Below are 15,291 nucleotides of genomic sequence, written 5' to 3'. Positions count from 1 at the left end.
TCCAAATGGATACGCAACCTAACTATAAAGGGCTACGTCATTTTTTTAATAGAAGAGACTAAAGGAAAGGACCTTTTACAATTGATTGGGGGAGAATTCTTAATTAAACTAGAGATAGAAGTATCTATAAAAGAGAAACTGAATAATTTTGATGCCATAAAAATTTAAAAACTCCTAAAAAAACAAATCAATTTGGTTAGAATAAGAAGAAACTATTGGATGGCCTAAGAGCCATATTTGTGCCTGGCACAAATTTAAAATTTTAATTCAAATTTTTAAATTTTAAATTTTAACAATTTATCAATTTAAAATTTAAATTTTAACAATTTAAAATTTAAATTTTAACAATTTAAAATTTAAATTTTAACAATTTAAAATTTAAATTTTAACAATTTAAAAATTAAAAATTTTAACAATTTTAAATTTTAAACAATTTAAAAATTTAACCATTAAGAATTTAAAAATTTTAAATTTTAAAAATTAAAAAAATTTTATTTAAAATTAAAATTTATTTTATTTTTTATTTTAATTTAAAAAATACAATTTATGACAAAGTAATTTTTTTCTGTACAAGTTGTCCCCAAATTAGAATTCATACTAGAGAAAAGAAACTATTCAATCTCCTTTTAACCACAGTCACTGATGGGCTAAGATGTTAATCTAGCTGTTTTGATGGATAGTCAGTTTTTATACCATTGATGACCAGCCTGAATGTCACTGAAAGTTCAACTAGATAGTAACAATGAATATAATAATCTGGGAAACAATGGGTATAAACTTTTCATCCTTTCCTCTGCTTATTCAATATAAACAAGGCCCTGAGAATGTTTAAGGGTGAAAAATGTCTGCCAGACTCTGAGCAGCCTCAGATTATTGTTGAATCTAGAGACTGCTAGTTGTTGTTTCTACCATTTTATAATTAGCTGTAGGGGAGGAATTTTCCAAATGCTTCCATTATGATTACAGCCCCAGAGGTATTATAGTAATGATAAAGGCACAGCTGGGTCTGTGATTGGAAGATAACAAGTAACAGGAAGAGAGAGTCAGGCATAGAACTTAGATAGCATCCCAAAATGTTAGTGGTAGAAAGGATCTTATTATAGTCATTTATTATGCTCCATCTTCCTCCCGAATGCAGGAATGACCTCTATATTTTTTATATCCTCAGTGGCTGGTCAGAAAGTCAGAAGTATAAATTGAGGGGAAAACGGTTAGATATTATAGCCCCCCTCTTCAAAATGGCATAAAGAGTCATGATCACTTAATTTGTAAGTAAAAAAGGAAGTTGCTGGACTTTGAGTCTCGGTACCACAGTGGATAGAGCACTGGATGCAGAGTCAGAAAGGACAGATATTTAAATCTGGCTTCAGACACTAGCTATGTGACTGTAGGCAAGTCACTTAAGCACTATTTGCCTCAGTTTCCTCAACTGCTAAAAGAGGATAATAATAGCACCTACCTCACAAGGTTGTTATGGGAATAAAATGAGATAATATTTGTAAAACACTTTAATGGTTCACACATAGTAAGAGCTATAAAAATGCTCACTATCAAAGCAGTTGGTGATATAGTGGATAAAATGCAGGGACTGGGGTCAAGAAGATTTGAGCTTAGATTTGGCCTCAAACACTTCCTTAACTGTGTGACCTTGGACAAGTCACTTAATCTGTATTTACCTCAGTTTCCTCAATTATATAACGGGAATAATAATAGCACCTACCTCCCCAGGGTTGTTGTGGGGATCAAATGAGATAATAGTCGTAAAGTGCTTAGCACAGTGCCTGGCACATTGTAGACATTATATAAATACTAGCTATTATTATTATTATTATTTATCTCTTGACTGGACTAAGCATCCTGAGGTTATGTACTCGTCATAACTAAATGCTCTGCCTTGTCTCAGTGTGCAATTCACCATTTGGTAGTTTCTTCCTTCTGTAGTCCTTATGGAATAGTATTGGGCTTGAAGGCAGGAAGATGTGGTTCAAATCTCTTCTGATGTTTTCTAAAAATGGAATGGATAATGGTAACCATGGCCGTGATGGGCATGCCACTCGCTGAACCTCAAGCAACTTCCTAGAACTTATCTATTAAGCTATACACAGCTTGTTAATCTGCTTTGGAGGAAGGAGTTCTTATCCCAGATATTCTTCATATTGAAAAAATTGGAGATCATTTATGTATTAGAGGGAAAAAGGTCTAGAAGAGATGGGAAGCTCTCAAAAATGAAATTCTGAGGCTAGCTAGGTGGTACAGTGAATAGAGTGCCAGGCTTGGACTCATGAGAATCTGGGTTCGAATCTGATCTCAGACACTTCCTAGCTGTGTAACCCTGGGCAAGTCACTTAACCCTGTTTGCCTAACCCTTGCCCTTCTATCTTTTGTGTTGTTACTAATACAGAAAATAAGGGTTTTCTAAAAACTGAATACACAAAGTCAAAAATAACCTCATTGATGGGGAAAAGGAGAGTTTGCCTGAATGGATCCTATGTGGGTACATGGGCAATGTATCAGGTAATTTAAATTTTTAAAAAATGAAAATAAAAGCAGATCCAATTTATGTAGCCCTTTTAAGGTTTACAGAATACATTAACTTATATTCTCTCTTTTTGGTCTTACAATAGCCCTGTAAGAAAAATATTTTCATTTTACAAATGAGAAAACAACTGCTCAAACCAACTACCACCAGGAGGCAAGAAGCCTTGAATAGCAGCAGCAGTGGCAGCTCTCTAGCCCCTTGCTCTAGCTTGCAGCCCTGTCCTGGAAGCCACTATTGTTTCTGGGAAGCAATCCTATTGAAGATATTGACCTGAGATCTGCTTTTAAGGAACCTCTGTCCCCTCAGCAGTCAAAATGATGGAAGACCCAAAAAGGACAATTTTCCACACCAAAATTCTTGGCACTATCAAATGGTTCAAGAGAAACAGACAGGACTTTATCAATGGAAATGACACAGAAGATGCTGCTTTACTGTATATTTCACCACAGCACCCCAAGGACCATTGGGCATTTCTATCTGGGAGACCTTTGAGAGCAGGAACTGTTTCCCTTCATGCTTAGAAAAGTGCTTTGCATATTGTAGGTGCTTAATAAATGGTCATTCATTCATTCATTCATCCATTTTTGGACTATTAGAGTAGTTTCTTAATCCCCTGTCTTTTTCTAGTCAAATCCATCCTTCAAACCACCACCAGGTTACTCTTCCTAAAGCAGTGTTTTGGAGTGTTTTGGGGAGAGAGGTTAGTTCTTAAATTTTATAATATTACATAATATTTACCACTACAGAATTCTAAATCACAGTTTCTAGAACTTAAGTTACTTCCTTGCTTATATAACCATGCTCCTTTTATTTTATTTTTGTTTTTTAACTTATTTTTATTTTAATAACAAATTTCCACATAAATTTCCTGAGGTTATATGATCCAAATTGTCTGCCTTCCTTCTTCCCTCCCCACTCCTGGAGCTGGCAGACAATCCAGTCTGGCTTATAAATGTATTGTCATGCAAAACATGTTTCCATATTATTTATTGTTCTAAGTGAAAAACCTTATAAAAACCCAAACCGCCAAATATATGCCCAAATAAACAAGTAATAAATAACTGTGCTCCTCAAAAAACAAAAACAAAACCCTTAATAGCTTTTGGGATAAAGTCCAAACTACTTCACCTGGCAGGCCAAAGCTCTCCAAAGTCTATTCCCAACTCCCCTTCCCTAAAGTGCATTGCATCACTTCCCACTTGAGTATCATACTATTGCCAAATTGTACTACCAGTTATCTCCTTAAGCCCACCTTGTGCTTTCTCCTATCTCTCTTTTCTCATTTTATCAATTCCTTTGCCTGGAATATCTTTGGACCCCCTGCTCTTTGAAGAAATTTTACTCATCCTTCACAACTCAACTCACACACAAGTTTTCCCTGATTCTCCCAGTCAGAAATGATCTCTTCCTCTTCTGAATTTCTACAACCCTTTATTTGTGCTATTCAAATTACATTTTCCTGTATTAAAATTATTTGTATACACATCTTATTTTCTCTTCGAAAGGCAAGCTGGTATAGTCTCAAGGGTGTTAGAGCTTAAGTTGGGAGACCTGGATTCAAATGCTGCCTAGACACATGGCTATAAGCAAGCCACTTCACCTCTGGGAGCCTCAGCCTCCTTGTCTGTAAAATAGACAATACTATACCACTGATCTTACAGGATTGCTCTGAGAAAAGTGATTTTGCAAACCTCAAAGCTATATGACTTCTTTTCTTTCACATCTGGACTGTGAGCTCCTTGAGAGCTTTGTATCTTGTATCTCTGGGTATCTTTGTATCTTGTATCTTTGTATCTTGTATCCCTTTTGTACAGATAGAATCAGTAAGTGTTGGATGGATGGATGGATGGATGGATGGATGGATGGATGGATGAATGGAGGAGTGGCTGGCTAAATGAAGTTTTTCTGGGAGATAGCTTCTTTCCTGAAAGCTGAGTCTGAAGGCGAATTGGGTGGCAGGCTGGGCTCACTCATTCCACATACATTTGTTTCTAGGAATTTGTACTAGAGACTTCGGACAAGACGTTGGACTCTTTCCCCAAGAGCTTTTGGCCCAGCTGGAGTGACAAACTACATAAGTAATAAGGCAGGACACTGAGACTGATGGGCCCAACTGGGTTAAAGAGTAGGGAGTGTGAACCAGCTCTCAAGTGGAGAAAAGGGCCCCCGCCCTGGGGCCTCTTTCTGTTCCCGGCTTGCTGGCAGTGTCGGGGTGGTGGTGGTGGTCCAGAATGGGCAAGGGTGGGCAGAGGGAAATGAGCTGAGGAAGGCAGTGAGGAGGAAGGCAGTGAAAGGAGGAAAGGGAAGAGGGTGGGGGGTGGTCGGGGGTTCCCACTCCAGGATCCCTGTCCCTTGATTTGTGCAGACAGGAGGCACCCCCAGATCTCTAGACTGAAGTTTCTCTGGGCAGCTCGGTCTTTTTTACGCGGGGCCCAGGCTGGGGCCGGGAGGGGGAGGGACAGCGGCAGGTGACGGGAGCCCACGGGGCTATAAATAGGGGTGAGAGCGTCATTTGGCCGGCCTGGAGCGGGACAGGGGCTGGGCAGGGGCTGCAGGCGCGGACACTGGGCAGGGCGGGGCAGGGCAGGGCAGGGCAGGGCAGAGAGGAGGGAGCCGTCCGGAGCCGGAGCTAGAACCAGAACCGTCGGAGAGCCACGATGGGGTCCCACAGGCCTCCGAGCCGCGTGTGGAGCTCCGGCCTCCGGGGTGGGGTGGGTACGGACGGCGAGGACGACGGGCCCGTATGGAACCCCAGCCCGGCCAGCCGCAACTACCTGCTCAGCGTGAGGCCCGAGATCAGGTGCGAGCCGAGGCCTTTGGGCGCAGGGTAGTGTGGGGTGGGGGGCGGCTGGGACGGAGGAGGGGGTGGGGGCAGGGTTCCCCGGTTGGCAGGCCCGGGCTGTCCCGAGGAGGGATTCACGGTCGCTGGCGGGTAGGGCGGGGTTTATCGGGGCGGGAGTAAGAGGAAGGGACAGTTTGCTCCAGGAGAACCTTTGGGTGCTGAGTGGGACTGGGGCTGTTTAGGGGAGAGATTGGAAAGGGAGGGGTGAGGGTGGCAGAGAGGTTGGTAACTATTACATCTCCCCTCTCCCGGGGAAAGAACGAGAAAAGGAAAGCAAGAGAGGAGTTAAAAGAATTGAGTAGTAGAAACTTGTAAGGTGTTGGCGCCCCGGGGTGCAGAGCTGGGATTTGGGGTTTTCTTTCTGTCAAAAGGCATATGATTTCAGTCTGGGGAAGTCCGGGAGGGAAAGGGAGGGGTAGAAGACAGGGGAAAGGCACTAAATTAGCCCATTTCATAGAAGGACTTTGGTAGCTTGCTGGGCTTTAGAACCAGGCTACCAGAATCCGCTGTGCGCAGCCCCTAGGGTTCCAGAAGGGTTCGAAAGGGCCCCCCAATAGCTCCTAGATCCTAGTATTTAGGCCCTTAGGTATCCGTGAAAATAATTCCTAGCATTGGGAGAGAGAGGCGGGGTGGGGAGCTTTCATTAGAATGATTTCAGGGGAGGGGCTGGAAGGCTTGGAGCTTGGTGCCTCAAATTCCTTTAGCCAAGATCCAAAGCCCTTCATTCCACAGAGATAAGGCTCGGGGAGACAAATCAGCCCTGACTGCCATTCACACTAAGGTGAAAGGAGTGGGCTCTCGATAGTCAATTTTTACTGACTGGCAAGGGGAGAGGGCTGAAAATACAGGAAGGGGTGGGGGTGGGGGTGGAGAGAATCGCTTCTGTTGAGTGAGGCAGATCAACCAAAGGGATGAGCATCTGAATATGGGAGGACAAGACTTGGGTTTCTTAGTATAACTTCTCACAGGGAACCTTCACTCAGGCTAGGCTGCTCTTGTTTTGTCTGGGTACCTTTTCAAGGAAAGAGAAACCTTCTTGAGACAGGAGACACCCTCAGATCTGCTGTAGGATCCTGGGGCAAAATTTAGGATTAAAGAAAGGAGTAGCCCCTGGCTCATGGGGCGACGAGGGGCCAGGACTGGGGCTCCCCTTTGGGGGAGGGAGGATTCATTGCTCTGTTAAAAACAGCTCTGGTTTACTTCATGTGGAGGGGAAGGGAGAGAGAGGTCCTCCTGACCAGCCTTTCTGCTTCCCTCCTCCCATAATCCCCCAGTCTTTTGAATGGAATCAATTCTTGGGATATTATGGGCTGTTTAGCTGGAGCAGCTGCACCAAGAGAGACTTCAGTGAAAAGTCTAAGAAATACACTAATACCTATGCAGGTGGAAAGACCTACAGACAGAAATAGACAGCAACACACAGCATGATCCAGATCCAGAAGCGTGTGTCTCCTCTAAAAAGATCCCCTTCTCCCCCAGCTCTAGAGTAGCTTTTTCAAAAGGAACATATATTGGATGTTGAATGAGCTGTTTTGACTTTGGAATTGGACCCATCCTAGGCTTAGGAGACCAGGTGGACTGTACAGGAGACCCCACAACTAGGAAACTATCTCAGGACATATTGTCCTCTGAAAACAGAACAAGAGAGCAGGTTCTGGGCAACAAGGACATTCAAGAAAAAGTCCAGCGTGTTTCCCATTTGACTGGATCAGTAGTATTGACCTTGGCGCTGGAGAAGTTCAGATGTAACCGGAACCAGTTTCTGTACAAAACCTGACGAATGGTGTCACATGTCAGAGCACAGGGCTGAGAGTTGGTGTTTGGGACTAAGTTAGATATGACTGAGCCCTGCCTGCCAAGACAAACTACCCCCTCCCTCTGGCCTGCCGGCTTTCAGGAAAAACTGGAGTTAAATTTGGATGCTTGTTACAGACCCTGATGGAGCTGGCTGTGTTGCAAACCCAGAGCCTGACATTCTTGTCCTGGTGACCTGTCTGTGTTCTGGCTAGACGCTGTGGCTTTTGCTGGTGCCAGTGAGAAAAGTGAACAGAGGGATAAATAATAACAATAACAATAACAATAACAATAGCTAGTATTTATATAGTACTTTAAGATTTGCAGAGCATTTTGCATCATTTATCTTATTGGATCATCAAAACAAACCTTAGTGGTAAGTCCATATTTACAGATATGGAGACTGAGACCTGAATCAGATAGGTCAAGTGACTTACCCAGGATCACACGGCTAGTAAGTATCTGAGAAAATATTTGAACTCAGGTCTCCCTGATTCCAGGTTTTACACCTCTATCCACACAGCACCACCTGTAATATAGGACAGATTATAAACTCAGACTAGAAACAGTAGAAGAGGTAAGGGAAAGAAGAAGGAATATCAGTCTACCTTTCTTTCTTTCTTTCTTTCTTTCTTTCTTTCTTTCTTTCTTTCTTTCTTTCTTTCTTTCTTTCTTTCTTTCTTTCTTTCTTTCTTTCTGTCTTTCTGTCTTTCTGTCTTTCTGTCTTTCTTTCTTTCCTTTTTAAAATTTTATTAGTTCTACAAAAGGGAATATCAGATTATAAAGAGAGGCAATAGCCTATGTAGTAGCAGAATAACTGGTCAGTCTGAGCTAGTCATTAGTCAGTCATTCAGTGAGTAAATATCGAATGTCTAACTGTATAAGACACTGTGTTTGTAACAACTGGGCAGAAGAGGGAATCTGGAGGACTCTAACAGTCCCACGAGGGATTCATAGTGGCTTGGCCACTGGGGTTTGGGATTCAGAGATAGGAAACTTTATTTTATTTTTTATTGTCATGCAAAACACACTTCCATATTGATCATTGTTGTAAGAGCAAACCCATTCATAACCAAAACCCCAAAATAAAACCATAAATTTGCTGATGTGAAAGATGACTCTCAACTGTCTTTTCTCTGGAGGTGGATGACATTCCCTGTCAAAAGTCTTTCAGAATTGTCCCAGATCATTGCATTGCTGAGAGTAGCCAAGTTTTCACAGATCATCATCATCCAATGTTTCTGTGACTGTGTCAATGTTCTCCCAGTTGGCTTATTTCGCTCTGCAACAGTTCCTGCAGATCTTGATAGGAGGTTCTTTAAAGAGAACTTTTTAAAGTTGATCATCATATCCTGAACTTGGAGTATGAGCACTCTGAGCCTTAGAGAACCTTTTCCTTTTTAAAAATATTTAATCATTTAAAATAAAATTTAATTTTTTCGCTCTCCCAAGTACCTCAGTTAAAAAAAAAAGAAAAACAAAACCCTTATAACGGTATATATATAATCAAGCAAAATAACTTCCTTCATTGGCCATGTTCAGAAATTTATGTCTCATTCTGCACCCCAAGTCCATCATCTCTCCAAAGAGACTTCTGTAGCTCAGGTCTGTCACCCAGGGCTTTTGTCCAGCCTCCATTTCCTGCCTATTTAACCTCCAGTTGTCCTAAGGGCAATGACAGGCATGGAAAATATCAAGGGCTCGGTCTGGAAAATATCAGGAACCTTCGGATGCTGTGGATACCTAGGAAATGGGAAGCTTTAGATCGGGAGTTCTTAACCTCTTTTTATCTCATGGATCCTATTTGGCAGTCTGGTGAAGCCTATGTAGCCCTTCGTAGAATAATATTTTCAAATACACAAAAAAAGACAATATCTAGGATTATAACGGAAACCAAGGTTTAATGAAAATAGAGGTGTGGTTTCTTTTCCATCCAAGTTCACGGATCTCTTGAAATTGAAATCTGGACTCCAGATTAAGAATCTCTGGTTTAGGTAAGCCAAATACTAAACTCAAGGAATAGTTCATCTTTTCCCCACAGGTCCAGTTGTGTGACACTCAGGTGAGGAGTCTGAGAAGGCTCTGACCCCGGGAAGAGTTTGACCCAGGGTTTGCATGGGCTGGGTTATTATGTAAGAGGTTGCTCCTTTCAGAGGGAGTAGGAGGCTTTTGCCTTTGCTGTGGGGGATGGGGATAAGGGAAAAGAGAGGGAAGGCTCTTACCCAAGAGTCTATCTGAGGACATTTGCTGACGCAGTCCCCCGTCCTAGCTAAGGGGTCCGGCTGTTGTCAGGTAATGGAACATCTGAGTTGATTGTCTTTACAAGAACGCTGAGAATCCTAGAGCCACGGCTGGCAGGCTGACTTGGTCCTAGTTCTCTGTCCTCACTGTCAGCCGACTGCATTTTTCTCTTTATGGCCATTCTTGGAACTCTTGGGGCTTAGCAAAGAATGACTCCCACTGGCTATTCTGGGGATGGGCTGCCTCTGGGAACCAGAGGAGAGACCAAGGCTGGATTCAAGCATACAAGAGCCACAGGGGACGGAAGGAGAGATTATCAGAACCTTTGACTAGGGTGCAGAATCTGTCTCTTTCTGCCATAGTGTTTCTATGGTTTCTAGGTACACAACAACCTCAGAGTATGTTCCTAAAAGTCAACCAGAGAGCACTTCTCTGTTGTCACAGAGTTGCAGTGGCCAGAATGTTAGACTTAAAAGACCTGAGTTCAAATTCTGTCTCAGACACTAACTGTAGGACAAGTCACTGGATCTCTCTCAGTCTTAGTTTCCTCATCTGTAAAATGATAACAAGGATGGCACTTACCTCAAAGGATTGTTGTGAGGCTCCAGTGAAGGTTAACATATGTAAAGCTCTTTGAAAATCTTAAAACACTATAATAAATTTTAGTTATTATATTTCAATAATCCAGCAGACATATACAGTTATTCATTAATTATAGTTAATCATTAGGTTGCCCTACATGTAGATGAAAATATAAATCTAGCTGTGGGTCATAGCCTGACAACACTAGAGGTACAGATACCAGCTCTTACTTCCTAAGTGTGGTGTGGTAGGAAAAAATGACAACCTGGATTTGGAATTAGAGGACCTAGACTGAATTGTGACTCTACTCCCCATGAGGTCTCTATGATCTACGGCGAGCCATTTATTGCTCTGGGCCACAGTTTTTTTATCTGTAAAATGGAGGGAATCTGACTAGATCATCTCTTAAGCCTCTTCCAGTCCTGTGATCCTATTATATCCCATAAAATGAAGGTGGAAGAGTCAGGATGAAGCAAATGTTACTTGGGGCTTGGGAGCAGGATTAAAGAGAGCAGGTGCCAAGTGGGACAGGATGGAGATGGCCATAGACAGAGGGATCACCTGAGTTCCTGGACCTCACTCCTTGTGTCCCAGGCCACCCTGCATACATGACCTCTCTAGAATGGATTTCTGAATGCTTAGGGCTAAGAGTCAAGCTTGAAGTGAGTATCAGTCTCTGGTTACTTACTCCTCCCTTTACAGTTCAGTTGCTTCCTTTGTACCAGGGAGACATCCTCCTCCTTCCCTCTTTTATTTTTGACAGTAGAAGCCACTACCCAAGTGAATGACTTCACATTCTGTCCCTGGCTTGCTGCTAAGCCCGAGTAGTACAATTTTCTGGTCCTCCTGTTCATTCAGTCAATACAGAAATATGTACAGAGTACTCACTCGGTGGCCAACACTAGATACACTGGAGCTAGTCCTGGAAGTTGGTGTAGGCTCTGAACAAGAAGAAAAGAGAAAGGAGTGAGGCATAAAGATGTGGAGGTGGGAATAAGCAGATGTTCTTGATGTAGGATGGAGATCTGTCTGGCTAGAGCATAGGCACATTTTGAAGAGTTATGGGAAATGAGGTTAGATCAGTATGGCACCAGATCACAGAGGTCCTGAAAAGTCAGGAAGAGGAATTTAGGGGCAAAAGACAGCCACCGTGCTAAGAAGAGAATGACATGATGGTGGTGTTTATCAAATCAAAGTTTAGCCTGATCCTTGTTGGACATTAAAGTTGTGGCTGCTTGAGTCTTGTTAGGGAGAGATAAAAGCCTGATGGTAGTAGTAGCCAGTGGGAGTGGAGATAAAGGATGATTAAAAAAGAAATTTAGATGAATGTCTGGAGAGGATTAGGTAATTGTAGGTGATGAATGAAAAGGATGAGTTAAGGAAGAATTCATGGTTTTTAGTATGATTAAAATTTTAGGAAGTGGCAGCTAGGTGGTTTATTAGATAGAATTCTGGACTTGGACTCAGGAAGACTTCCTGTGTTCAAATCTGGCCTCAGGCCCTTCCTAGCTATGTGACCCTGGGCAAGTCACATAACCCTGTTTATCTTATTCCTTACCTGTAAAATGAGTAGGAGAAGGAAATAGCAAATCACTTCAGTACCTTTGTCAAGAAAACCCCAAATGGAGTCACGAAGGGTCAGACACAGCTGAAATGACTGAACAACAACAAAACTTTAAGATGACTGGAAGAATTAACCAACATAAAGATGTGAAGTAGTAGGAGATAGTTTTGTGGGAAAGATGAACTTAGCTTTAGACTTGAATTTGTGGCAATAATGGGACCAACAAGTGGAGCTGTCCTAGAGATATGGACCTAGAGCTTGAAAGAGAGGCTCAGGATAAGATAGAAGATGGGGAGAATTACCTTCCTAGTTGATGTATCATAGCCGAAGGGAGTGAATATAAAGAAAATTAGAAAGCTGAGGACGAGGCCTTGGTGAATACTTGGAGTGTGGAAGAGGGAAAGCAGGTGAGAGGAAGAAATAAGTAATTAAAGAGAAGGAGGGAAAACCAGGATAGAGTAGAATCAGGGAATCCAGTGAAGAAAGAGTTTCTGTGAGTGTGTCTATAAATATATGTATGAGAATGTGTGTGTGTGACAAAAAATACCTTATCTAGAAGGTAGTTTGTGACCTTCCAGAGGGCAGTTCTGGTTGGGTGGGGAGTACAGAAGACAAATTTATAGTAGGCAAGTGTTGAGAAATTGGAGGCAGCTGGTATAGACTGCTTCTAGAGAAATTTGTAAGTAGAAAGGGGAGAAATAGCCAGCAAGATCAAGGAAAAATTATTTTTAAGGTAAAGGAGACCTATGTATGTTTGATGACAGAAGAGAAGGTGTTAGGGAGAGAAGTGAAAGGCTTTGGAGAGGGAGGAGGCAAGGGTAGAAACAAGGTCATGTAGGAACTGAGAAGTGATAGGATTTTGTGCAAGTCACTTTGCCTTTCTGGATTTTAGTTTCTTTATTTGCAAGGTGAGGAGGTTGGAGTAGATGATTTCTAAGATCCTCTCCTGTTCTAACTCTATGATCCTTGACATAGGGAACAAATGGGGCACATATGTCTCTCTGTGGACAGGACAAATGGACATGGAGGGGGCAAAAGTAATGAGATAATAGTAGTAGAGAGAACTTTGACCAGGGAGCATTCATCCTTTCAATGAAGTAGAAGATCTAAGGTCATATGCTTTTATTCTTCCTTAGAACTCTGTGAGTCATTGACCTTTAGGAGTGATCTGAAGACCTAATCTATTTCTAGTTCTCACCTTTCCTGAATTCTCCTTTGACTTCGTTGAGAAGGAGAGAAATATTCTGGCATCCAGCCAGAATCGCCAGGGTGGAGGAATCCAATGGATTACTTTGATGGAGCAGGGCATCTTTAGGTTCCTGCTGTATTAACAGCTTTTATTTTTGCCTATTCTCCAACCCTCCCAGCTGGTTTGTGTTGTGCCTTCTCTTTAACCATTTAACATGTTAATATAGTGGGTGTTCTCAAAGCCAGCCTGACCCCTCTTTCTCAGGGAATGGCATGGGAGCTTTCCTTTGGAGGTATGTCTTTGGTTGGGAGCTTCTTCCCTAGCTGGGATCTTGGGAAGATGGAGCAGGGCTTCCACTCTATCCATCAAGGACGTACATGGGGTGTTCGCACATCTCTTACAGCCCTGGAAGGTGGGTGGTGGGTGGGATCCAAAGGGACATGTCTTTCTCAAGTGGTGGCCCCTAAGTGGATTCTTGCCTAACCTCATTTCCTGGATTCTGCTGCTAACGAGCTCTTGGTTTCAGGGATGTTGCTGTCGGGCAATGGGGCTGCTTGCTAACTCAAGCAAGCCGACTAAGACAGCTGGACCCTTTTAATAGAAAGCCTGTCCAGTGCCAGATGGCAGGTGATTAATACTCTCCACTGTTGTTGACTTCACCTCCTCTTTATGCTTTTCTGCCTAATGGTTCTGTTTGCTGTTTCTGCTTAGCTTATCAAGCAACCGGTTGTCTCACCCCAGCTCTGGAAGGTAAACTCATATTGCATTAAATTTCTCTGACCACCCCTTTTCTTGGGCCTATGCACTGGAGTTGCCTCTGGGTGAATGCTTGGACACTAACCAGGTTGCATGGGGTGGGGAGGGAGGGATTCTTGGGGAGGGAAAGAAAGAGAATAGGGTGGAATGGGGCACTCACATGAGCCTGGCTCTTCTCGTAGGGTCCAGATTTGGCCCTTGCATGACTTACTTTAAAGGGGTGGAGAGACCAAGGATCAGGCCAACCACAGATGAGTCCTCATGATGGTTGGAGCAATCTATCTGCCCTTTAAAGGGAAGGGAGATTTCCTTCTAGAGATAATCTTGGAAAGAAAATTGGGAACCACCAGCCAAATGGCCCAGTTATTTCCCCTGTTGTCCTGGGTTTTTATAGCTGAAAAGGAACTACTTGTTCTCCTAGTTCTATCTTTTTATACTCCTTCCCTTTGCTTCCCTCAATACCATCTCTTCTCTCCCAAGTCTGAGATCTCTTTCCTTGACCTGATTGAGCTGGTTGGTATGATCAGAGATGAGAATCTTCTCTGTCTTCTTCTCCCTCTGGATTACAATCCCAGACTGGAAGATTTATGAAGAACTGGTCAGAGTCTTTTTACTGAATGAGAGAAAGTCTTTTGGACAGCTAACATAAGAAAAGACTTGTAAAACATACCATGGTGCACTCTACATGGTTTTTCAAGCTCTGAATTCATATCTGAGATCTATCACTTGCCTCCTTGTCATTTAAGTCACTTCACTTCCCTGGACCTCATTTTTCCCTCATCTCTAAAATGAGGAGATTGGGTTTAATGTCCTCAAAGGTTTTTCCTAGCTCTTAATTGATCTCAGTGGTGAAGTGACATGGATTCAGAAAGCCTTGAGTTCAAATTTGACCTCAGAAACTCTCTCGCTGTGTGATCCTGGCCAGATCACTTAACCTCTTTGGGCTGCTTTGTAAAGTGGAGATGGTAATAGCACCTACCTCCCAAGGTCATCATGAGTATAAAATGAACAGTGTTTGTCAAAGTGTTTTGCAAACATTGCAAAAAACTACTGTTATGATCATGTGACCTCATCAGCGACACCCCTAAAAGGCCTGCATTTGAACACCCCCAGAAAATCTGATTCAATTTCTTTTTGTTTTAAAGATTTTCTTCACTTTTGCTTTACTGCCTGTGGGGAGGCAGTTGGCATCCTTACGTTGTTACTCACTACGAGTTAAGGCTAGTAAGGCGACCTACTATGGGTGGTGATATGGAGCATGGATACTATTTCTGAGTGCTTTTGTTGGAGTGAGAATAAAGTTTTGGAAACAGAGAGGAAAGAGCCTGAAGGAGCTGGGTGATAACATTTGGTCCAAGATCTTGCCTCGGATCTTTCCTTACCCCTGGCTTCCCACCCCACCCCCCATTAAAAATGCAGATTTCTGGAAAAGTTCCATAGGTCATTCAAGCTGATCTACTTTTTTTTTTTTTTAACCCTTGCCTTCTGTCTTAGAATCGATACAAGTATCCGTTCCAAGGCAGAAGAGCCATAAGGGCTATGCAATTGGGATTATGTGACTTGCCCAGAGACATACAGCTGAGAAGTATCTGAGGCCAGATTTGAACCTAGAACCGCCTGGCTCTCTATCCATTGTGCCACCTAGCAAGTTGCTTTTGATTTTTCCATTTTAACTTTTTAATCCTCTAAACCAGTGATGGGTAAACTACAGCCCCTGGGCCAGATGCAGCTCCCTGAAATGTTCTATCCAGCCCACGACATTATTCCTAATCTGATACAATGAG

The 15,291-nt window shown here is 42.6% G+C and overlaps 1 protein-coding gene across 1 annotated transcript in view; it reads left to right on the top strand.

The window, feature by feature from the left end:
- Window positions 1–5,196: 5,196 nt before the first annotated feature.
- Window positions 5,197–15,291, top strand: part of ALPK3 (alpha kinase 3) — a 46,685-nt gene continuing 36,590 nt past the window's right edge. The window contains exons 1-2 of the mRNA XM_044660162.1: window positions 5,197–5,339; window positions 13,463–13,501. Coding sequence (XP_044516097.1) covers window positions 5,197–5,339; window positions 13,463–13,501 — 182 coding nt within the window. The remainder of the gene's footprint in view (window positions 5,340–13,462; window positions 13,502–15,291) is intronic.

This window comes from Gracilinanus agilis, chromosome 2 (assembly GCF_016433145.1).
Source record: "Gracilinanus agilis isolate LMUSP501 chromosome 2, AgileGrace, whole genome shotgun sequence".
In the NCBI taxonomy this organism is placed as follows: Eukaryota; Metazoa; Chordata; class Mammalia; order Didelphimorphia; family Didelphidae; genus Gracilinanus; species Gracilinanus agilis.
This window is presented reverse-complemented; position numbering and strand designations above follow the sequence as displayed.